The 26,102-nt window shown below is 31.2% G+C and overlaps 1 protein-coding gene across 1 annotated transcript in view; it reads left to right on the top strand.

Moving 5' to 3' along the window:
- Positions 1 to 1,857: 1,857 nt before the first annotated feature.
- The window catches only part of LOC145261104 (RING finger protein 207-like), an 89,444-nt gene continuing 65,199 nt past the window's right edge, over positions 1,858 to 26,102 (top strand). Inside the window, exons 1-2 of the mRNA XM_080119321.1 lie at positions 1,858 to 1,960; positions 19,455 to 19,718. Of these exons, the coding sequence (XP_079975447.1) occupies positions 19,513 to 19,718 (206 nt within the window). The 5' untranslated portion in view covers positions 1,858 to 1,960; positions 19,455 to 19,512. The remainder of the gene's footprint in view (positions 1,961 to 19,454; positions 19,719 to 26,102) is intronic.

Here is a 26,102-nt window from a genome sequence, read left to right as displayed (position 1 = left end):
TTGTGTTCAAGTCTAACGTAAATAAGTTCTTGATGAGCCGTTCCATATAAGTTATCAAATTTACCAAAATTTTCATTACTAATGATTACTATATTGTCCAATTTCTACTGTACACTCTTTAACCCTTATCCTTGATTGTTAGGGTGGAAAGAAAGTAAAAATTTACCTTTTTTTCTAATGAATTTTAGTTTTGATTTAATAAATTTGATTCAGAAAAATAACGCTTCGCCATAACCCATCCCTTCCCCTTCTATGAAAAAAACAAAACAAATATGAAGAAAACAATTTACACTATTAACGATTACTACACTACCATCTTCCATTCATTAACCCTTATTCTCGAGCGACTTTCGGGCCTTGATATGTGGATATTCCTTGTAAAAAAAAAATCGAAACGATATTTGTACCCATGCATGACGCAAAGAAAATTCCATACATTAAAAGAATCACGTAAGATTCACAATTATCTCCCTTGTTCTGCAAAATGACGTCGAAAGATTGTCGCTCGTCGTTTAGCCATAAAATTTAAACTTCTTTTTTTAAAAATAAAACTATTTTATCAATTTACGTGGTTTTTAATGTACAGTGAGTGCCCGTCAAGGGTGCCTACATCACATCACACAGATTTTTCTTTATTTTTGATTTTTCATGGGGAGGGGGTTTATGGACTTACGCGTAGTTCTTGAAAAAAAAAAGAAGAAGTGAAAAAGTGGTCCTCGTACGCTATATCGATACAAATTGAATGTTACGGTTGTTACGCTCTTTGGTCAGGAAGTGGATGATCAGTTTACGATATAGTAATATAGTAAAATGAATTCCCAAATCTACATTTTTAATTTAATTTGTTTTTTTTTATTTCCAATATGTTGCCGTGTAATCACACACAAAACGGGATATAAAATTTTATGGAATAACAAAAAATAAAAGGGTGCCTACACCACACAAATTTTTCGGGTTTGTATTACTATACACATAGATTCGAAAAAGTTTCAAAAAACAAATATATAACAAATAAATTTTATCAAAGTTACTTTTCTACCTAACTGGATAATTTTCTAGTGTTTTTATTTAATGTCATATGTTTATTCAGCTCGAAAAACATAGTGTTTACCGATGTATGGAAAATACAAAATGGCGCCCTACTCTCTCTTTGACACGGTAAGTTTGGGAAAAGGAGTTAAAAATAAAAAATATACAAAATACTGTTAAAAACCCACCGAATATATGTCAGCCTAGGCCACGGTAACATATATTGAGCGAATTTCTAACAGTACTTTGTCTAGTTTTTTTATATTTATAACATCTTTTCCCAAACTTACCGTGTTAAAGAGAGAGTCAGGCGCCATCCTGAATTTTCCAATACATCGGTAAACACTGTATGTTTTTCGAGCTGAATAAACATGTTACATTGAATAAAAACACAAAAAATATATCCAGTTTGGTAGAAAAGTAACTTATCTTGCCTTTGATAACATTTATTTGTTATATATTTGTTTTTTTGACAACTTTTTCGAATCTATGTGTACAGTAATACAAACCCAATTTTTCTTTTTTTTTTTTTTTTTTGATTTTTCATGGGGAGGGGGTTTATGGACTTGCATCAAAAGCAATATATATACGCGTAGTTCTTGACAAAAAAAAAAAAAATGAAAAAGTGGTCCTCGTACGCTATATTGATACAAACTGGATGTTACGGACGCTCTTTGGTCAGGAAGTGGATGATCAGTTTACGATATAGCAAAATGAATTCCCAAATTTGTTTTTGTTTATTTCCAACATAACGGGAGATAAAATTTTACGAAATAACAAAAAGAGTTAAACCCCGCACAAGGTCAGGTCAAAGGATGTTTGAGGTCAGAGGTTAAAGTTGAAGGCTTGCCCTTGTTAGGCAATCAAACATGGCGGCCTCCTAATGAAAGGGAATATCGTTGTTTTACGAAGTTTTATACAAAAGTGACAGGTTTGTTTAAACTTACATATTTACACCTTGAATTAAATATATATGCATTAGATATGATGGTTTAAAATAATTCTGAACATTCGGTGCGATTTCTATCGTTTTATCGTATACGAAGCGATGAGGAAGGCTTTTTTTTTTGTTTATTTTCTTGTAGGACTTTGCATTTTTTTGTTTTTTTAAAGTTACTATAAACATTTTTCGAGTTTTGTTTTCGCTTCAAAATAACGCAAATAAAATATTAGATTTGGATTTAAATAATTATTTTTTATCTTGAAGTATTTTCATACGTTATTTTTTAAATTGTTATTTAATTTAAAATAATTATTTTTCTTTTACATAAAAAAGATGAAACTGACACCGGTATTCTATTTCTATCTTTTTTTTTCCGGTCATTTTTTTTTTTCTTGAACAGAAAAAAAAACAACAAAAAAAAACAAAACAACAAAACTTTCTCAGCCTTTTTAATAATTTTCGATGATATTTTATTAATTCTTATCGCTTTTAAAATGTGAAACACATTTCATAAGCGGCTTTCAATATAAAAATAAACAATAAAATAATGTTCGTTTTCAAACTTTATGAGAATGAAGATATGAGGAGAATCATTAACAAAGCGAAATGGAAATTACTTTTTTTTTTTTTTTTTTTTAAGATTTAACTACACCACCCGTGACCCGTTAGGTCAGTGTTTGTTATAAATATTTTTTGGCACTTCTGCACTTTTAAAACATTGGTTTCTACTAATTATTTTTTTTTGTGAATTCTAATAAATTACAATCGTAGCTTCCAAATTATGCAGTCGAAATTACCTGAATGTTATTGAATTAATAATTATTAAATCTTTAATCGTGTTAGCAGATGAAAAATTGCGGCCATCTTGTTTAAATCGAAACGGAAAATTACCCCCGCCCCCTTTAAACTCTCCTGTTTCCTACGATCATTTTTGTCAAATTCTATTTATTATTTTCTTTAATAAATAATTTTCTACCTTATCGATTTCCGTAATTTTTGGATATAATCATCTTGAAAATACGGGGAATACGTAGATACCATTATTTTCATGTGAAATTCAGTATTACGATTTCAGAAATTCCGTGCTAATAGTGTAGAAATGCATTTGGTTCTTGTCCAGAATTCCCCCGTATTAAGAAGCAAACAAAAAATAGTATAATAAATGTACCCGTGACTGAACGAAAGTGCCCTATTTCTAAAAATCACGTAAATTGATAAAATAGTTTTATTTTTTACTAAGAAAATCAAATTTTATGAATAAGCGAGGAGGAATTCACGTTGCCACTCTGAAGAAACAAAGCAAGATAACTAAATGATTTAAACTTGCGAGATCAACCTTGTAATGCCTACGAATACCCATTAATCGTTTTAAAGCGCTTAAAAATGATTTCTTTTTTTTATATAAAACTCGGTTAATTAGTTGGTACTAGTGCAGAGAGTGATCCGGACGTAAATAATAACGTTATTATTTAAAAAGCCATTCTTAACATGGGGAGGGCCAGGGAAGGGTGTTTTTTGTACCTATTCTATACTTCAACCTTACAATTGAATAAAAAAAAACATATAAAACTTTAATTAAACTTGGAAATACGATTAAAAAAATAGCGCGGATCACTCTCTACACTAGCACCAATTAGTTTTAGGAGTGAATCCTGTAGCTACAAATATATAAATATATCTAACTTCTTAACATATATCTGGAAAGAATGTGTTTTAAAATAAAATTCCTACTCAATTATTAAAGGTGAATTTTTTTTATTTTATTGTTTTTTTTTTTTTTAATCGAAAGTGAAAGAGAAACTCTAACCCGTTACTGTATGCACCCCCCCTCCCCTCACACATGCAAAACTTTTAGCTTCTGGACATGTTTATTTGGCATACATATATGACACGCCCATTCTCTCCTACTATTGCTTGCTTACCCCCATCCAGTTCACACACACACCCTGACAAAATCGAACACTAGGTCAGTTTTTTTGTATGGTTCCATTTCTCTCCCATCCCTCAATAAAGGGGAAAATAGGTGTAAAAATTAGGGTGAAAGTGCACTGGGAGGGACCACCCGAAGACTTACCTTTAACAAGTTGATTACGGGGAAGTTGAAAACAAGAAAATGCCCTTCAGAATAAACATGTAAAAATTATTTGTTCATAATTTTCAAAACTAAAATTAAATTAAATTTTCAACCTTCCTGATAGACAAAAGTCCATTAGGAGGGTTGAAAATTTAATTTAATTTTGTTTTAGTTTTGAAAATTATGAACAAATAATGAAGGTTGAAAATTTAATTTAATTTTGTTTTAGTTTTGAAAATTATGAACAAATAATTTTAGCCTTATAAGAAAATAAACAGTTAAAAATATCAACATAATATTTGCTGTATTAGCAATATTGTTTCTTTAATTTATATTAACAATGTTATCAAACGTTATGAAAGTACTTTAATTTATATTAACAATGTTATCAAACGTTATGGAAGTATTTTAATTTATATTAACAATGTTATCAAACGATATGAAAGTACTTTAATTTATATTAACAATGTTATCAAACGATATGAAAGTACTTTAATTTATATTAACAATGTTATCAAACGATATGAAAGTACTTTAATTTATATTAACAATGTTATCAAACGATATGAAAGTACTTTAATTTATATTAACAATGTTATCAAACGATATGAAAGTACTTTAATTTATATTAACAATGTTATCAAACGATATGAAAGTACTTTAATTTATATTAACAATGTTATCAAACGATATGAAAGTAGTTTAATTTATATTAACAATGTTATCAAACGATATGAAAGTAGTTTAATTTATATTAACAATGTTATCAAACGATATGAAAGTACTTTAATTTTTATTAACAATGTTATCAAACGATATGAAAGTACTTTAATTTATATTAACAATGTTATCAAACGATATGAAAGTACTTTAATTTATATTAACAATGTTATCAAACGTTATGGAAGTATTTTAATTTATATTAACAATGTTATCAAACGTTATGAAAGTACTTTAATTTATATTAACAATGTTTTCAAACGTTATGAAAGTACTTTAATTTATATTAACAATGTTATCAAACGTTATGGAAGTACTTTAATTTATATTAACAATGTTATCAAACGTTATGGAAGTATTTTAATTTATATTAACAATGTTATCAAACGTTATGAAAGTACTTTAATTTATATTAACAATGTTTTCAAACGTTATGAAAGTACTTTAATTTATATTAACAATGTTATCAAACGTTATGGAAGTATTTTAATTTATATTAACAATGTTATCAAACGTTATGAAAGTACTTTAATTTATATTAACAATGTTATCAAATGTTATGAAAGTACTTTAATTTATATTAACAATGTTATCAAACGTTATGGAAGTATTTTAATTTATATTAACAATGGTATCAAACGTTATGAAAGTACTTTAATTTATATTAACAATTTTATCAAACGTTACGAAAGTACTTTAATTTATATTAACAATGTTATCAAACGTTATGGAAGTATTTTAATTTATATTAACAGTGTTATCAAATGTTATGAAAGTACTTTAATTTATATTAACAATGTTATCAAACGTTATGAAAGTACTTTAATTTATATTAACAATGTTATCAAACGTTATGAAAGTACTTTAATTTATATTAACAATGTTATCAAACGTTATGAAAGTACTTTAATTTATATTAACAATGTTATCAAACGTTATGAAAGTATTTGAATACAGTTCTAATTAAATACACGTTTAATTATTAAGAAATAACATTACTTACTTTACTATATTTGGTTGGAATAAAAATTTTCCCTTCTAATGGTACGTATCCAAATTGAGAAAATTTAGGAAAAGAAGATGTATGTACTTTGGGGCCTTTTGGATAATTTCCCCAGTAATTTGGAACAACGCAAGAATACATCATGTTAGCAAACTGAAAACTAGAGGAAACTGCTACTGAAAGCCTAGACCATATACCTACAACTAAATCTGATAATGACGTCACGCTGTCATGTGCATCGGCCTTCTTTACTCTCGGTAGCCACGGTTAGGTGCTCCTTTTGTGGCTTACTTCTGGGACTCTTTCAGAAGTTCTGATGAGTTCTTTGAGATTCTAGAGAACATGTAGTTTGATGTAATTTGCATATCAATGAGGCAATATGAGGCCGGTTGTCAAGATTATGGGTATGGGGTTTGGGGGGAATTGGACTGAACGGATCAAATATTCAAATCCTACAAGAATCCATTTCATTTTTTTTTAATTAGAAGCTATTTCGTCCTGAAAAATAAAGTTGCTGTGACCGAGACAAAATTTGAAAGCTTCAAGGAAGGGAAAGATTAAACAAGTCACATTGAAATTTGAAAACAAATGATTAAACGAGCCATGCTGAGATTTGAAAGCCTCAAGGAAGGAAAAGATTAAATGAGTTGTATCAAACTGCAAAAATTGAAAGTGTCAAAAGAATGAGAATATTAAATGGCACGCATCGAATTTTAAATTCAGATTAATTTGCTACCTTTGTTAGAGTCCTGACGCACAGGTTTATTAGTTATAGTCTTGTGTTTCTTGACTCCCGACAGAAATGGAGGTCACGATTTAGGAATATTTTGCAACCTTAACACCAGGCCCAACTGTGATTTATCCACTATTTTGGTGTTGAAGAATTTTTGACAGATGTAATGCCTGGGAGGTTGATCTCCCAAGATCAACTAAAACAGATACTACACTTTGACTAGCTTGACCATGTAGTATCAGTGATTGTGATTTAATTTTTTCCTCAGATTTTTATAAATTAAGCATAAAATGTTCAGAATGCTTTTTTTTTTTTTAACTAAGTTGTCGACTTTTTTTTTACATGGGAGTCACGACTTAACAAAGTCTGAAAGCCACCTGAGAATAAAGTTTAATGAGTGTGAGTCCATCTTGTCCACCATTTTGAAAATAAAGATAAAAGGGAGATAACTCAGTAATTCATACTAGATTTATGTTGTAACTAGCCTGGGTACCCAGCATTGCCCGGGTGTGTGGAGGTGTGTTTGAGGGTGTTGGTTGAGAAAAAAAAAACAGCAAGTACCCGTGTGAACACAAAAAAAGAAAAATTAGGAGTAGTAGATCGGCTCGAAACCATAACACGCAGGAGGAAAAGGAGGTAAAAAAAAGCAAATGGTCTTTTATGCGACGTCGTTGACGCAAGGTTTGATTGACTTACAAAGATGTTGACGAAAAAAGTGAAATTCCTCCTTGTAAAAAAAACGGCCCAGTTTTAACGGTGAAAGAATTAATGTTTTTGGCCAATTTTTTTTATATCTGTCGTCCGAGGCATCAAGCTTTAAAATGATACCAGTTTTATCGTGGTCCGACGTGTCTGTCGAAAGTTTTTGGAAGACATACAAACACTCACACACATTTTTCCTTATATACTAGCGGGGGTAGATCTAAACAACACTTTTAATCCTTATCCTCGAGTGGCCTCTTGGCCTTGATAAGTGGTGATCACTATGTAAAAAAAAAAAAAAAAAAAAAAAGTTGTCCGGGTGTTTGGAGGTGTAAAAGAAAAAAAAAAATAGTTTCAGTAGGAAGGTAGGCTTGAACCCCCGAAGCCTTGCCGAGAAGGTGGAAACGAAATGGAAAAAAAACCCTGCGACTCAACCATCTCGCCCACGAGGGGAGAGGAAGTGATAAGCGTCTTAAGTTAACATTCATAAAGTAGAATTGACAGGTGCGAGAAAGTTAAGTTGCGTGATGTTTGACCTTGAAACATGACGTGGCTGCAAGCCAGTTTTCGCTTTTTTTTTATACTGAACAGCGTAGCGAAAACGCAGTGATCGAAAAAGAAAAATCTTGAAAATAGTGTGTAAAAGGCAGGCAAATTAAAAATAGACGCGAGCCCCCCCTTTTTTTTTTTTTTTTTTTTTTTTTTTTACATGGGGGTCACCACTTATCAAGGCCCGAAGGCCACTCAGGGATATTGCGTGTACAGTAATCAATGAGATAGTATTGTAGTAATCATTAGTATTGGGGGTTTTGATAGAGTGTCTTACTTAAGGGGCGGTTTGTTAGGAGTTTGTTTATGTTGGACTTGAAGACGTCCAAGTTGTAGTCAGGTGGGAAACAGGCAAGTGGCAGAGAGTTCCACTGGCGTGCAGTTCTAAGAAAGAAGCTTTGCTCATGGAATCTACGTTTGGACCCCTAGTCATAATTCGTAGATATTATGATTTAGAAGCCTTTGGCGGACATACACAAAAATGCACACACACACACACACACACACACACACTAGCACACATTTTTGCTTTTATATATATAGATAGAAGATAATAGATAGAAGATGCCTGCAAATTTCCATTAATCGCTTAAAAATGATTTTTGATAAAAATAAAACTATTAGATCATTTTTTTTTACAAGGAAGTCACCACTTGTCAAGGCCCAAAGACCACTCGAGGATAAGGGTTAATGAGTGTAAAGTGGTCACTGAGACAACTCCAATAATTAGTAATGGTGGAAATTGAGTAGAATTTGATTATTTAAGAGGATGGCTCAACAACAATTTGTTTACATTGGACTTGAAAACGATTATGTTGTAGTCAGCTGAAAAGAAGCCGCACGGTAAAGAGTTCTGCAGGCAGGTAGTTCTAGAAAAGAAACTTTGCTCATGGAATTTGCAAGAGTAGAGAAAATTGTTGACAGTGGTTGTAGCTAGACGAGCGTTGTGAATATTTTGCAGGGGGATGGGGCCATAGATTGGAGCTCAGTCGAACACTTGCCATGGAATTAATGAGAGCGCAAAGATAAACTTGCAATGTAGCTTCTGTGGGGAAAAGGTTACAAGGAGGAAAAAGGACATCACCTACTAGGTTTTGAAAATTTTTGACAAAGGAGTCCCCACTTATCAAGGCCCAGAGGCCACTCGAGGATAAGGGTTAATGAGTGTACGATAGACTATCGGAAAATGTCGTAATCGTTAGTAGTGGGAATTGGGTAAATTGGATTACTTGAGGGGAACGGCTCATCAAGAACTTGTTTGCATTGAACTTGAACACAACCATTCTTGGTGGCCGAACTGTTAACGTTGCAGATGTTTGTTTTTTTTTGTTGTTTTTTTTCACACTTTATTTTCCTACTTTTACTTATGACTCCGGGTTTGATCCTTCCTACTTACCTACCATAACATTTTTTAAAACTCCCCCCCCCCCCGTCCCGGAAACAAACACTCGGGCAACGCCGGGTACCCCCACTAGTATAAAATAAATGTTAAAACTTTAAAAAATCGAAAAAAGCACAAAAAAAACTAACGTAAGGCAAACGAACGATGTTAAATGTAAAAATCGAAAAAACAAAAAAGAAAACAGAAAAACGAATGTTAAAACTAAAAACCAAAAAAAAACACACTTGAAAAATGGCTTAAATAAGCCTGTTTCGATATTAAAATTTAAAAAATCGGTAGGTACCCGGATGTGTTTGGGTGTGTGTGGTCGGTCGGGGGTGTTAATGAAAATCTAAGAATAAGCGAAGTAAAAAAAACCCAGAAAAACGAACGTTATGTGAAAAATGGCTTAAATAACACTGGTTCAATATTTAAATTTTAAAAATCGGAAAAAAAAGAAGACATCTCACACCATGATTCGAACTCAAAATGTTTAGATAATGAACCAATGCTCTAACCAAATGAGCTAACACGACATACATGAAATTTAGTCAGTTCTTCAACTATTTTAACTAAATCAGGCCATGACATCATCTGACGCATGCGTAGAACCGATCTCGTCATGAGAGGATGGTTTTTGTTGACTCCTCACCCCCCTGTAGAAAATTGTTGATTTCAGGATGAAAAAATTAACGTTTTTGGCCAATTTTTTGATATTTTTCGGGCGAAGGATGGAGCTTCAATATGATACCAAGTTTGTCAATTTTTGTTCTGTCTGTCGAAAGTTTTTAGCGGCCACACAAACACACATACATACATACAAACATACATACATACACACATTTTCGCTTTTATATATATAGACTAGCGAGGGGTACCCGGCGTTGCCCGGGTGTTTTTCGGGGTATATGAAAAAACCCCAAAAATGTGAAAAAAAAACAGGTGCCCGTGAAAAAAAAAAAAGAAGCCTTCACGACGCGCAGTTGGAAAATAGTAGGGTTTAAAAAAAACAGGTGCGCGTTTTTGATTGACGTGAGCGCGATAGGTATTCAGCAGTTAGCATTTTGTGCGGGACAGTTTTGAATGAGGTCAATAAATCGGTTTGTTTGTTTTTAAAAACCCGCTCCCTGTTTATTAGGAGGAGCGAAATGAAAGCTACAGTCTGATATGACGAAGTCGAAATTGAACAAATGTTACTTAGCTCTCTTGAGACAACTGGCTTTCGGCCTGTGATTAGAGTCGAGTTTCGCTTTTTTTTATACCGAAAACTGAATGTAACGCGTGCCGATGCGGGAAATGTGGAATAATTAACGTTTGAAAGTCAATAAAATTAAATAGACAGGCGAGCTCCGTGGTTAAGTGTGAGATATTACAACTTATAGATGATATAAAAAGTTTTAAAAAGTTGTGAACCGAGCAAGCGCTTCTCTGAAAGAAGCCTTTCATGGACATTGAGGAAAAGCGTACATACATACACACATACATTTTCGCTTTTATATATATAGACTAGCGAGGGGTACCCGGCGTTGCCCGGGTGTTTGTAGGTGTGTGTGAAAAAATACAGGTGCCCGTGAAAAAAAAACAAAGCCTTGACGACACGCAGTTGGAAAATAGTAAAGTGTGAAAAAAAAACAGGTGCTCGTTTTTGATTGACGTGACGGCAATAGGTATTCAGCAGTAAGCATTTTGTGCGGGACAGTTTTTAATGAGGTCAATAAATCGGTTTGTTTGTTTTTAAAAAACTGCTCCCTCGTCTCGAAATGAAAGCTACCATCTGATATGACGAAGTCGACATTGACCAAACTGGCTCTGGGCCTGTGATTAGAGTCGAGGTTCGCTTTTTTTATACCGAAAACCGAATGTAACGCGTGCCGATGCGGGAAATGTGGAATAATTAACGTTTGAAAGTCAATAAAATTAAATAGACAGGCGAGCTCCGTGGGTAACTCTGAGATATTACCATTTATAGATGATATAAAAAGTTTTAAGAAGTTGTGAACCGAGCGAGCGCTTCTCTGAAAGAAGCCTTTTGTTGACATCGAGGAAAAGCATACATACATACATACATACATTTTCGCTTATATATATATATATAGATTAAGACTATTGTTGAGGACGAACCCCTTCTGTCTGGAATAATGAACTAATCCATGACGTCACTTTCGTCCATTACATCCCTTCCGGGTAATGAGGACCAGTTTACTAAGTCAGTCAGAGACGGATACGTGGAGAGACCAACAGTGAGCCAAGATATATATAGCTCAATTATCTTTTTTATTTATTTTCGTTAATACATATTTAATTACTGTTACTGTGTTTTCCTCATCAATTATTCAAATAGTAACACCACACAAAAAGATTTTATTTTGAAAATATTGTGTTTTACTTTATGGACTCTGCAGATTATGGCATAATCACGTTGACCCACCGGTTCCCACTTGATCACCGAAGTTAAGCAACGTTGAAACTGGTCAATACTAAATGGGTGACCATTTGGGACTTCTAGATGCTGTATGTGCTCTCTGCTTATCTCGGCATTGTTTCCAGTCGTACTGGTCTTCTCCTTGGCACTGGACCCAAACAGTGCCGATTCAGGAGAGGTGTGGTTGAGGATTGCACAACCCTTACCTCAAAATTACATGCGCTACTGCACTTACAGAGGGTATCCTTTGTCTTTCAAGACTGAACGGAAACATGGGGGGACTCCGCAGAGTGACCAAAGTGTAAACAGCTCTTATGGGTGGAGCTACTAACACTGAATTTAACTGCCTGGCGTTGTCCGAGCAGAGATAACAAAATAAGAGAGATAAGAAATGCAGGTCACAAAACTATGGATAACACCGAGAAAAGATCGGTTGTCTTGTCTAGAAAGATTGGTTGGGTGAATTGAAAAAAAAGTAATAGGGAGAGAGGTGAACGGCTGTAATTCAGTTGATCGATTCCAACTGTGGATAAAGACTTAGATTGATTTTGGCAGATCATTCCGAGTCTGAATGTAGCGTAGGATGGATGTGTGAATGAAAATGCATGCAAAATGGCGTCATCAGGAAAAAAAAAAAAGAGAAAGAGAACGATAACGTGAAAGATGCGGATAACTTTTGCAATCACATGTGAGATATGAAGGACCCTCGAGATCACATAAGGAACATCACAGCGGTAAAGGGAGAATGAAGAAATAAATGTTGTTGCTACAAAGAACAAGCGAGTTGGGATTATTTCCTATTTTTTGTTTTGGTTCCTTTTCCAACTGAAACTGAACACAACGTGTTTTTTTCCCCTGACGTTACATGAATTAGTTTACCTTGTCCTAATAAAAAACATTTGGTTTGGAAACTACAACCGAAATACAAATCTGACTTCAAATCTCACACTAGACCATTTTGTTTTTTTGGCTATAACATTGCAGTTATTTCTTAGCCAATAATTATTTTATTGAAATTTAAAGCAAAATAAATATGTTTGTTGGTCCCCCGTCAAAAGGGGGGGGGGTGGATCTGTAAATTCACCCTTTTCCGTTCGTCTGTCCGCACTTCTCTCAATAACTATGCCTTGGCATTTTTTGAAATTTTGCACAAACATTAAACATGATATGAGTAAAAAAGTAAGAGAACAGATTTTCCGGGAAAACTCTGGTTGCCCCCCCCCCCCCCCGGAAAATTTCGCGTTTAAATGCTAAAATTGACACTTTTGTGTTTATTAAAAAAAATTGATGCTTTGGATTTTTATAAAACTTTCTGAAAAGTTGTAACTAACTTCTATATAATTATGTTCATCTATACTGTGCAGTCGCTCACTTACACACACACGCTCGTACGCAAATAAACGAACGTCTATTCATCTCAATTTTCCCGCGCATTTTGCACAAAAATAAGTTCTTCTAGCGACAGCATAATTTCAAATACGCCCACACACTTTTTCTCACAGCAAAAAAAGTAAAATGAACATATTTCTGGCGGACGTAGTTGATGACAGTATCACATGACACAAGCGACCAATGAGAAAATTCAGAAGCTTGTATTTTTAACGCTTTTCCAAAAACCAAAATATCAGCAGTAGCCATCTTGTTTTGGAGCCCAAAATGTATAAAAACGCATCAAGCATTCTTTCTTCCCTTCTTCTCGCTTCAACGTCACACGAGAATATGCCTCTCATTTTCATAACATCGCCGCTGTCAAAGACGTAAAAAACACGATTACACACACCACGCGGGCATTCAAAAATCACACTTATGCACACATGCACCCATTCCGCACATTTTCTAATTAATAACAACAAATTATTTTCCTCGCGAATTACTTTCCTCATGGAACCTTTTAATAAGGCGAACTTCGCCAGTTAAAACACAAACCTTGAAATAAGGACATTATTTTCACACATGTAATTTTATTAATTCCACGAAGGACTTTCATCTAACATTCTAATCATAATGACTTCGCCAGAACTTTCATTGATCGGACCTTTGCTCATTCATCTTGTTTTTGCTAAAAAATAAATGCGGTGCGTTTTAAACGAGAAGGAGGTGTCATTTTGTTTTATTCCTTTTTTTTTATTATTTTGTTTGGGGCAAAGAGATTTAAGATTTAATTTCACTTAAACTTCTTTTCCCCTACAATACTTCGCAATAACTCTTGGGTGTCCCCCAGGGGCTCTTTTAGGGCGAATAAAAACACTCCATTTTTGGGACTATTTTAACCATATTTGTCCAAATTTTTCTGCGTATGTCTATTTAGCAGTATTGCATGGTGCTGAACTCAAGTTTAAAAAAATTAAGGCCTTGGGAACTTTGCGGGGCTAAATGGGGAGGGGGATAGGCAAATGATGTTTCTTTTTTTGCTTGATGCAGAATTCAAATTTACATATGTTAAGATCTAAAACTGCACCGTTTGTCCATTTTTACCAGGATTTGACATCCCCTGGGGACTTTTGGGGCCAAGGGAGGAGAGGCAAATGCTGAACTTAGTCATTTTTTTTTTTTATGCCTCGTTCACTATGCACTCACGGGAAAACCATGCATGCTTCACTTGTTTTTAATTGAACTGACACGCTAAAGAAAAAAGGTTTGAGCGTATTTCTGCTAGTACTTCATAGTTCTAAATATTCCTTACAGATATTACAGACCAATAAAATAGGTTAAGAAGGATTTATGTAGGGATTATTTTGTATTAATCCTTTCAGATAATCCTTTTTTTATCTCTCTCTCTCTCTCTCTCTCTATATATATATATATATATATATATATATATATATATATATATATATACACACACACACACATACATAATCTCATGAGATCTTAAAATAAACTTACGAAATAGGTTTTGTTGTAGTTTCTTCTTGGCTTATTATCATATGAAGAATGAAATTGTGTTTTCCTATAAAAGTAGCAAAAATTAACTTGATTTCTTTGAGCGTTTGTGCTGGGTTGAGGATATCTATTGCTTGCTTGACCTCAGGAGGCCTATCCTCCCAGGCAGTATCTACTTTAGAGACAGCTCTGGGGTTACTCCAATCATTTCTAATTTTAAGAAGGATTGGTTTATCAATAATTACCTATATACGGCATAATCATGTTGACACACCAGTTCAATTCTCGTTAGATCACTGAAATTAAGCAATATTAAGCCTGGCCAGTACCAGATGAGTGACCATTTGGGAATACCAGGCACTATATGTAGGAAGACATTGATGCTTTGGCAGCTCCTGCATCCGATCTGATCTTTAACTGTCTCGACCCTGTCCTTCCACTGGATCAGCCTTGTTGAGATGAGACAGTGAGGCTGGTAAACCAGTTTCAATTTAAACTTCCAGCATGTGTCGTCCATCATCCTTAGTGTAAGCAAATGGTCTTTGTTGTCCCAACAGACTAATTTTCAATTGGCTGAGAGACCTTCAGTGGGCAATACTGACTGGGTCTATTCACAGCTATTTTTTTTTACTCGCCCAAAGTGATCCCTTTTTTGTGTGTGGAGAGGAGGAGGCTAGAGTCATCAATGATTATCCTAATTGTGATGTTCATTCTGAATATTTTTTCTTTTTACATCTCATGTGCTTGTATCCGATCATTGAAATTAAATTTATTTGCCTGAGGCAATTCGTTTGCTGATAATTTTTCATTTTCTACAAATCTTGAAAACTTTTAGTTTTTTGTGTAAAGTGATAAATCTTGTTTTTTTTTTTGTTTTTTTTTTGTGTTTATTTCTAAATAAGAAGTCAAGAATTATTATGGGATAAGCTGATCTACTTATCTCAGGAATAAATGGACTCACCCAGAGACAAAAAATACAATTACCAGTGAAACTGGCATTTGCAAGTGATTTTTTTTTTTCAACTGGCGATTAGAAATAATAAGACGCTTATCTTTTGGCGATTGTATTTTTTTTTTTCACCGACAATCTTCCAAAGCTCATTAGTGAGTGAAAACGTTTTTTCAACCTTTATTTGTTTGTTTGCTTTTTTAAATAAAACAAGCAAAGTCAAATTATTTCAACAATAAAAATATCTGCCTTGTTTGAGCAGTTAAAGGAAAAAGATTAAATTAACCTTGTGTCATATTTTGACCTTGATAGAGCGTCAGAAAAATAAAGAGACTTCCTAGCTCAACCTAAATTTGTTCTTTTGTTTAGTAAACTTTCTTTTTCTGCATTATCTCTACTTTTATATAAAAGGAACTTTGTATGAGTTTGTATTGGGAACTTTCTGTCAAACTCGGGAATCTGTGTAAAATTTCAAATGGAACCCTTTATATATATATATATATATATATATATATATATATATATATATATATATATATATATTTTATTCAATTTCCACCCCAAACAAGGCACAGTGCCATTTTGAAGTAGGGGGCTACTATCGGGGACATAAATTGCAGGGGTATTATGAAGGGAGATGAGCAGCAAGATGTCTGTTCACATTACACTTGAACTTCTGCATGTCAGTACAGTTGGGAAAGCAGAATCCCAGAAGGGAGTTCCAAAGTCTAGCAGTTCTGGGAAAGAGACTATTTGAGTAGAAGGTTTTCTTACACCTAAGGATCTCTACTGTGAAGGGGTGGGATTTAGCTGCTTGTCAGGTTTGTCGGGGGCTAAGGGGGTACAAGTGCTTGTAGTTCGTCAGAGCATTCACCATTAAAGTCGTTGTAGAACAGACAGAGGGATGCAACATTTTGTCACGTGGTTAGCCTGACTCTTTATTAAGATTCACTTAAGGATTTCGCTTTCATTTCAATACAATCATAACTAAAATAAGGATTTCCATTATTTTCGTCAAAATTTGAAATTATTTTTTGTATTAATTGGACTATTATTCTCATCTTGGTTGGTTTTTTTTTTTTTATTTTTCACCGTTTCGACTGATGTAACCTCCAGCCATGTTCAGGTGCATTCACACTGGATGTTATTGCTGAATAGTGAAAAAATGTTTGGTTTATTTGCTTTTCCAATGTATACAGCCATTAGAAATTTAAAACTTTTTGTTTTTTTTTTATTTTGAAAAAAAAAAAAAAGCGGAATGGACCCGAATTTATTGATTACAAAATTTGAAAAAAATGTTTGTTATTTTGTCAAGCGTTCAATTTTCAGCAGCAGAGGTCCATGCCTGCCATTAACAATGATGGAAATGCTGCCCGTAAAAACGACCAGACTCACACCATCTGACGCAGAGCTGATTATAGTCAACACCATATAGAGCCTTGATGTAAGGGGATGTGCCTATCGTTCCATTGATTTTATTGCCCTGGGGAGCTGGTACCATGCCAGGACAGAACAACCGTTCCTGAAACATCCACTAGCAAGACACTGACAAACCAAGAAACTCTCCCCAGTAAACAATAGTTCTACAAGTACAAATAAAAATGGTTGATCTAAGAGCCAAACTTGTAGCATTAAAGGCAAGAACGTCATTTCTAACATTTAAACTTTATTGAGTCATCTTCGTGAATATGTAAATACAGGGTGGAATGATAAAATTGTCGCCCTAGAAAAGACGACATGATTCCATTTCCGTGTGATAAAAACCGGTTTTCTTTTTTTGTTGCAGACCATCTACTAGTTGGCCAGTTGTGTACAAATCCCAAGAGCGATAGGAGCCTTCTATCATGTCTGAAAGTGACGCAATGATTAACGAGCGAGATCAGAAATGTGCCATTGTACAACTCATGTTCTCTACCGATCCGAGTTATGGCAACAGGACGATTGCCAGCACCCTCAAAATGCATTACTGGATGGTTCAACGCTTGAGAGCACAGCTGAACAAAGTTTCTGGTCACGATTATGGTCTTTGGTGTGGTTTTAAATACGGGCAACATCATGCAACCTCACATCTTCAAAGTCGGCTTGAAAGTCAACAGCAAAGTGTACCTGGGTGTGCTGAAGAGTGTGGGGGTACCCTGGTGCAATCAAGTGCCCACTGGCAGACTCTAGGTATGGCAGTAGGACTCGGTGCCGGCCCGCAAGTCCAAAGAGACTCAGGGTTGGCTTCAGAATGAGTGCTACGACTTTGTACCCTTCTCTCACTGGCCCTCCTCCTTCCCTAACCTGAATCCGCTGGACTATGTCGTTTGGTCATACGATAAGGACATCACCAACATGACCTCCCACAACACCAAAGCTAGCCTGATCGTCGTCATCTGCCAAGTATTTGCAGAGCTCCCGCCGGTACTTGTAGAAAAGGCATGCTCCCAGTTCCGGACCAGTATCGAGGCAGTGATTGAAGCTGAAGGCAACTACACTGAATAGATGTCAGCTCGACCACATTATCAAGTTACCTGAATTGATTTTATCACTAAAAGTTTAAAAATAAAGCTGTTGTGTTGTTTTCTTTAAGGTGACAAATTTATCGTTCTACCCTGTAAATGGAGAAATAAAGTAAAGGGAACATATCCATGAATACAGATGAAGATAAAAAGTTAGAGAATCCCTGTTGTTACATAAATATTCCGTTACTAGAGAACAAAAGAGTTGATGTCCAATATTTTTTATTCCTAATGGAATTTTCCATGTTTTCTGCATAATATAACCTTTTATAGAAAATATTGTTTTTAACTTTTTAAGGAAGATCTTTTTCAGATTTTCTGTCCGGTGACTTAATATCTTAACACTAGTTCTAACTAATTTTTAACTTTTAACTATGCTGTCATATTTTATTATTTAATTAATTGGAATATTTATTGAGATGAGTATTATTTTTTCATTTATTTATTGCGGACTATTATCCTCATCTTTTAGTTGCTGGCCAACTATTCCTGTAGCCTTTGTCAAGTGGTAACTGCGACCGGATAAGAACTTTAAATCTCCAAACTGCATTCGCAGCAATTACTGCCTTCCATAGTTGTTGTTGTCTCACCACATTTTGGCCAAGTAAGTCTCTGGCTGACTTTGGGTAGGATTAAAACCGCTAACTTCAGACAATGCTCACCTGGAACCGTAGAGATTCAACGTCTCTATCCACTGCACCACGGGTCAAAAAATCCAACCTTGATCGCCCTTCGGAGACCGTGGTGCAGTGGATAGAAACGTTGACCAAGAAATAAGAATGACAATTTGAAAAATTGAAAAATTACAATAAAAGTTCATTAAGCAAGAACACTCCGTGTTGTTTAACAATACTTGTCTGAATGAGAACATGCTGCCTAAATACACAACACACACACACACATATATATATATAGGGTGTCCACAAAGTCTGGCTACATTATGTTGCCAGACTTTGTAGAAGCATCCTGTAGATTATGTAGCCAGACTTTGTGGGCACCCTGTGTTTATATATATATATATATATATATATATATATATATATATATATATATATATATATATATATATATAAGCAAACAGTTAATAAAATATGTTAAAAAACACTTTGAAATGAGTTAAAACATATTTAATCTGAAAAGGAAACACTAAATAAATGAATAGTCCTTAATCCACAGAGTTTCGAAGAAATACTTTCCTTCTCATCAGAAGGTAGGAATTAGCAAAATGCGGGATCGGATTTTGCATGCAGAAGTATTTGATGAAACAACAAGAATATATATATATATATATATATATATATATATATATATATATATATACACACAAATACATATATACACACACACACACACACACATATATACACACACAGGGTGCCCACAAAGTCTGGCTACATAATTCCTAGCAGCAGTGTTTATAAATAGAATATTGCACCCCCCCCCCATTTTTTCTGTAATTTAATTTTGTTCAAATGTTAAACATTATTTTTTTTTACATACATCCATTCTTGTACAGCAGATTCGGCTTGTAATTTCATTTTTTTTTGTTTTTTTTTTCTTCACAGGCCAAAGTACGGATAGAAGCGACTGGTTCCGTTTTGTCAATTTCTAATGTAGTTTAGCATGACCGTAATCAGGATGTCTGGGGAAATATTTCAGTCAGTGGATGCATGTACTGAGGCCGATTTCACTAAATTGAATCCCTTATTGTGCTTGATTTGTCGTGAACAGTATGAGAACCCATGCATGTTCAATTGCTACCACAGTTTCTGTGCCGATTGTCTTCGGGGACGAGCAGTTGAAGGCAAAATGGCTTGTCCTCTATGCAAGTAAGTAACATTGTTTAAATGGGTATTTAAAACTAAAAAAAAATAAAACTTGTATAATTAACTTGCAGGCTGCCTGATATTGCCCAATTGTAAAATCCACTTAAATGTGATATTTTAAGTTATAATGATTCCATTTTTATTAATAATATTATAGAGCCAATTCTCTATCGATTCTTATATTCTACTCAATATATAGTAGTGTTCCTTCGAATGTGGTCCTGGATATGACCTTAAACTATATTCGATGGTGAGGCCCCAGCTTGCGGGCTTTGGAGAGTGTGGTCCACCCTTTAATTGCCATTGCTCCCAGGTCCACTCTGACCCGGAGTGGTAGTACCTGTTAGGGTCCCAACTATGGGTTAAATAGAAACCGACTTGAAAAAAACAAATATATTCTATTAAAAAATTGTTCTTCAAAATAACTGGATTCTGCATTAAATAACCTGAAAAAGGTTGATATGCCGTAAAACAAAAACAGACAACCAACTATCCTTCCAATGTGACCCCATCATACAATATACTAAAATATGTTAAGGGTGTGAGTTCCGTTATAGAAGCTTTGATTTAATTTGAATAAAATAGAATACGCATCAGGTGCGTTTGAAAGCCAAATCACAAAGCAATATTACGAAAATAAACAAATATTTTATTTGCTTGAAATTTAAAATTTAAATATATTTCGGAGTCAAACACCATCCTCAGTATTTTGTACTTTTTTCTTTTTTTCTTGATGTTAATCTCGTGTAGCCAACGCATGTTCTGGGCATTTCAAAATACAACCGCTGAGAGACAACTTGCAGATCTTTGCCAACTGATTTTTCTTTCTCCAATTTTACATTATGGCAAAAAAGAAGAAGAAACAAAAGAGAAAAATGTACAGCATACTGAGGATGGTGTTTGACTCCAAAATATATTTAAATTATCATTTTAAAGCGAGTAATATTGCGTTGTGATTTGGTTTTCAAACGCACCTGATGCGTATTCGATTTTATGCCTAAATATATTTCAATTCATGCAGATTTCATATTTATTATTATAGAGCCAATATTCTATTGATTATTATATTGTACCTAATATATAGTGGTGAGTTCAAAAGTTAAAAAAAAAAACTTATATGATTTGAATACCATCAACTAGAATCGAAATCAAAAGTTTAAAAAAAAAAGTTATATGATTTGAATACCATCAACTAGAATCGAAATCAAAAGTTTAAAAAAAAAAGTTATATGATTTGAATACCATCAACTAGAATCGAAATCAAAAGTTAAAAAAAAAAAGTTATATGATTTGAATACCATCAACTAGAATTGAAATCAAAAGTTAAAAAAAAAAGTTATATGATTTGAATACCATCAACTAGAATCGAAATCAAAAGTTAAAAAAAAAGTTATATGATTTGAATACCATAAACTAGAATCGAAATCAAAAGTTAAAAAAAAAGTTATATGATTTGAATACCATCAACTAGAATTGAAATCAAAAGTTAAAAAAAAAAAGTTATATGATTTGAATACAATCAACTAGAATTGAAATAAAAAGTTAAAAAAAAAAATTATATGATTTGAATACCATCAACTAGAATTGAAATAAAAAGTTAAAAATAAAAAGTTATATGATTTGAATACCATCAACTAGAATTGAAATAAAAAGTTAAAAAAAAAAGTTATATGATTTGAATAGTATCAACTAGAATTGAAATCAAAAGTTAAAAAAAAAAAGTTATATGATTTGAATACCATCAACTAGAATCGAAATCAAAAGTTAAAAAAAAAAAAGTTATATGATTTGAATACCATCAACTAGAATTGAAATCAAAAGTTAAAAAAAAAAACTTATATGATTTGAATACCATCAACTAGAATTGAAATCAACAGTTAAAAAAAAAAACTTATATGATTTGAATACCATCAACTAGAATTGAAATCAAAAGTTAAAAAAAAAGTTATATAATTTGAATACCATCAACTAGAATCGAAATCAAAAGTTTAAAAAAAAAAGTTATATGATTTGAATACCATCAACTAGAATCGAAATCAAAAGTTAAAAAAAAAAAGTTATATGATTTGAATACCATCAACTAGAATTGAAATCAAAAGTTAAAAAAAAAAGTTATATGATTTGAATACCATCAACTAGAATTGAAATCAAAAGTTAAAAAAAAAAGTTATATGATTTGAATACCATCAACTAGAATCGAAATCAAAAGTTAAAAAAAAAACTTATATGATTTGAATACCATCAACTAGAATTGAAATCAAAAGTTAAAAATAAAAAGTTATATGATTTGAATACCATCAACTAGAATTGAAATCAAAAGTTAAAAATAAAAAGTTATATGATTTGAATACCTTCAACTAGAATTGAAATAAAAAGTTAAAAAAAAAAGTTATATATTATTTGAATACCATCAACTAGAATTGAAATAAAAAGTTAAAAAAAAAAAAGTTATATGATTTGAATACCATCAACTAGAATCGAAATCAAAAGTTAAAAAAAAAAAGTTATATGATTTGAATACCATCAACTAGAATCGAAATCAAAAGTTAAAAAAAAAGTTATATGATTTGAATACCATCAACTAGAATTGAAATCAAAAGTTAAAAAAAAAAACTTATATGATTTGAATACCATAAACTAGAATTGAAATCAAAAGTTAAAAAAAAAACTTATATGATTTGAATACCATCAACTAGAATTGAAATCAAAAGTTAAAAAAAAAATGTTATATGATTTGAATACCATCAACTAGAATTGAAATCAAAAGTTAAAAATAAAAAGTTATATGATTTGAATACCATCAACTAGAATTGAAATAAAACGTTAAAAAAAAAAGTTATATGATTTGAATACCATCAACTAGAATTGAAATAAAAAGTTAAAAAAAAAAACTTATATGATTTGAATACCATCAACTAGAATCGAAATCAAAAGTTAAAAAAAAAACGTTATATGATTTGAATACCATCAACTAGAATTGAAATAAAAAGTTAAAAAAAAAAACTTATATGATTTGAATACCATAAACTAGAATTGAAATCAAAAGTTAAAAAAAAAAACTTATATGATTTGAATACCATCAACTAGAATTGAAATAAAAAGTTAAAAATAAAAGTTATATGATTTTAATACCATCAACTAGAATTGAAATCAAAAGTTAAAAAAAAAGGTTATATGATTTGAATACCATCAACTAGAATCGAAATCAAAAGTTAAAAAAAAAATGTTATATGATTTGAATACCATAAACTAGAATCAAAATCAAAAGTAAAAAAAAAACTTATATGATTTGAATACCATCAACTAGAATCGAAATCAAAAGTTAAAAAAAAAAGTTATATGATTTGAATACCATCAACTAGAATCGAAATCAAAAGTTAAAAAAAAAAGTTATATGATTTGAATACCATAAACTAGAATCGAAATCAAAAGTTAAAAAAAAAGTTATATGATTTGAATACCATCAACTAGAATTGAAATCAAAAGTTAAAAAAAAAAAGTTATATGATTTGAATATCATCAACTAGAATTGAAATCAAAAGTTAAAAAAAAAAAAGTTATATGATTTGAATACCATCAACTAGAATTGAAATCAAAAGTTAAAAAAAAAAAAAGTTATATGATTTGAATACCATCAACTAGAATCGAAATCAAAAGTTAAAAAAAAAACTTATATGATTTGAATACCATCAACTAGAATCGAAATCAAAAGTTAAAAAAAAAAAGTTATATGATTTGAATACCATCAACTAGAATCGAAATCAAAAGTTAAAAAAAAAAACTTATATGATTTGAATACCATCAACTAGAATTGAAATCAAAAGTTAAAAATAAAAAGTTATATGATTTGAATACCTTCAACTAGAATTGAAATAAAAAGTTAAAAAAAAAAGTTATATGATTTGAATACCATCAACTAGAATTGAAATAAAAAGTTAAAAAAAAAAAGTTATATGATTTGAATACCATCAACTAGAATTGAAATCAAAAGTTTAAAAAAAAAAGTTATATGATTTGAATACCATCAACTAGAATTGAAATCAAAAGTTTAAAAAAAAAAAAAAGTTATATGATTTGAATACCATCAACTAGAATCGAAATCAAAAGTTAAAAAAAAGTTATATGATTTGAATACCATCAACTAGAATTGAAATCAAAAGTTAAAAAAAAAAACTTATATGATTTGAATACCATAAACTAGAATTGAAATCAAAAGTTAAAAAAAAAAACTTATATGATTTGAATACCATCAACTAGAATTGAAATCAAAAGTTAAAAAAAAAATGTTAAATGATTTGAATACCATCAACTAGAATTGAAATCAAAAGTTAAAAATAAAAAGTTATATGATTTGAATACCATCAACTAGAATTGAAATAAAAAGTTAAAAAAAAAAGTTATATGATTTGAATACCATCAACTAGAATTGAAATCAAAAGTTAAAAATAAAAAGTTATATGATTTGAATACCATCAACTAGAATTGAAATCAAAAGTTAAAAATAAAAAGTTATATGATTTGAATACCATCAACTAGAATTGAAATCAAAAGTTTAAAAAAAAAAAAAAGTTATATGATTTGAATACCATCAACTAGAATCGAAATCAAAAGTTAAAAAAAAGTTATATGATTTGAATACCATCAACTAGAATTGAAATCAAAAGTTAAAAAAAAAAACTTATATGATTTGAATACCATAAACTAGAATTGAAATCAAAAGTTAAAAAAAAAGTTATATGATTTGAATACCATCAACTAGAATTGAAATCAAAAGTTAAAAAAAAAAAGTTATATGATTTGAATACCATCAACTAGAATTGAAATCAAAAGTTAAAAAAAAAAGTTATATGATTTGAATACCATCAACTAGAATTGAAATCAAAAGTTAAAAAAAAGGTTATATGATTTGAATACCATCAACTAGAATCGAAATCAAAAGTTAAAAAAAAAATGTTATATGATTTGAATACCATAAACTAGAATCGAAATCAAAAGTTAAAAAAAAAGTTATATGATTTGAATACCATCAACTAGAATTGAAATCAAAAGTTAAAAAAAAAAAGTTATATGATTTGAATACCATCAACTAGAATCGAAATCAAAAGTTAAAAAAAAAGTTATATGATTTGAATACCATCAACTAGAATTGAAATCAAAAGTTAAAAAAAAACTTATATGATTTGAATACCATAAACTAGAATTGAAATCAAAAGTTAAAAAAAAAAACTTATATGATTTGAATACCATCAACTAGAATTGAAATAAAAAGTTAAAAAAAAAATGTTATATGATTTGAATACCATCAACTAGAATTGAAATCAAAAGTTAAAAAAAAAATGTTATATGATTTGAATACCATCAACTAGAATTGAAATCAAAAGTTAAAAAAAAAAATGTTATATGATTTGAATACCATCAACTAGAATTGAAATAAAAAGTTAAAAAAAAAAGTTATATGATTTGAATACCATCAACTAGAATTGAAATCAAAAGTTAAAAAAAAAAAACTTATATGATTTGAATACCATCAACCAGAATTGAAATAAAAAGTTAAAAAAAAAAGTTATATGATGAATACCATCAACTAGAATTGAAATCAAAAGTTAAAAAAAAAACGTTATATGATTTGAATACCATCAACTAGAATCGAAATCAAAAGTTAAAAAAAAAAAGTTATATGATTTGAATACCATAAACTAGAATCGAAATCAAAAGTTAAAAAAAAAGTTATATGATGAATACCATCAACTAGAATTGAAATCAAAAGTTAAAAAAAAAAGTTATATGATTTGAATACCATCAACTAGAATCGAAATCAAAAGTTAAAAAAAAAAAAGTTATATGATTTGAATACCATCAACTAGAATTGAAATCAAAAGTTAAAAAAAAAAACTTATATGATTTGAATACCATAAACTAGAATTGAAATCAAAAGTTAAAAAAAAAAACTTATATGATTTGAATACCATCAACTAGAATTGAAATCAAAAGTTAAAAAAAAAATGTTATATGATTTGAATACCATCAACTAGAATTGAAATCAAAAGTTAAAAATAAAAAGTTATATGATTTGAATACCATCAACTAGAATTGAAATAAAAAGTTAAAAAAAAAAGTTATATGATTTGAATACCATCAACTAGAATTGAAATCAAAAGTTAAAAATAAAAAGTTATATGATTTGAATACCATCAACTAGAATTGAAATCAAAAGTTAAAAATCAAAAGTTATATGATTTGAATACCATCAACTAGAATTGAAATAAAAAGTTAAAAAAAAAAGTTATATGATTTGAATACCATCAACTAGAATTGAAATCAAAAGTTAAAAAAAAAAAGTTATATGATTTGAATACCATAAACTAGAATTGAAATCAAAAGTTAAAA

This window comes from Euprymna scolopes, chromosome 37 (assembly GCF_053919585.1).
Source record: "Euprymna scolopes isolate OS-2025 chromosome 37, ASM5391958v1, whole genome shotgun sequence".
In the NCBI taxonomy this organism is placed as follows: Eukaryota; Metazoa; Mollusca; class Cephalopoda; order Sepiida; family Sepiolidae; genus Euprymna; species Euprymna scolopes.
This window is presented reverse-complemented; position numbering and strand designations above follow the sequence as displayed.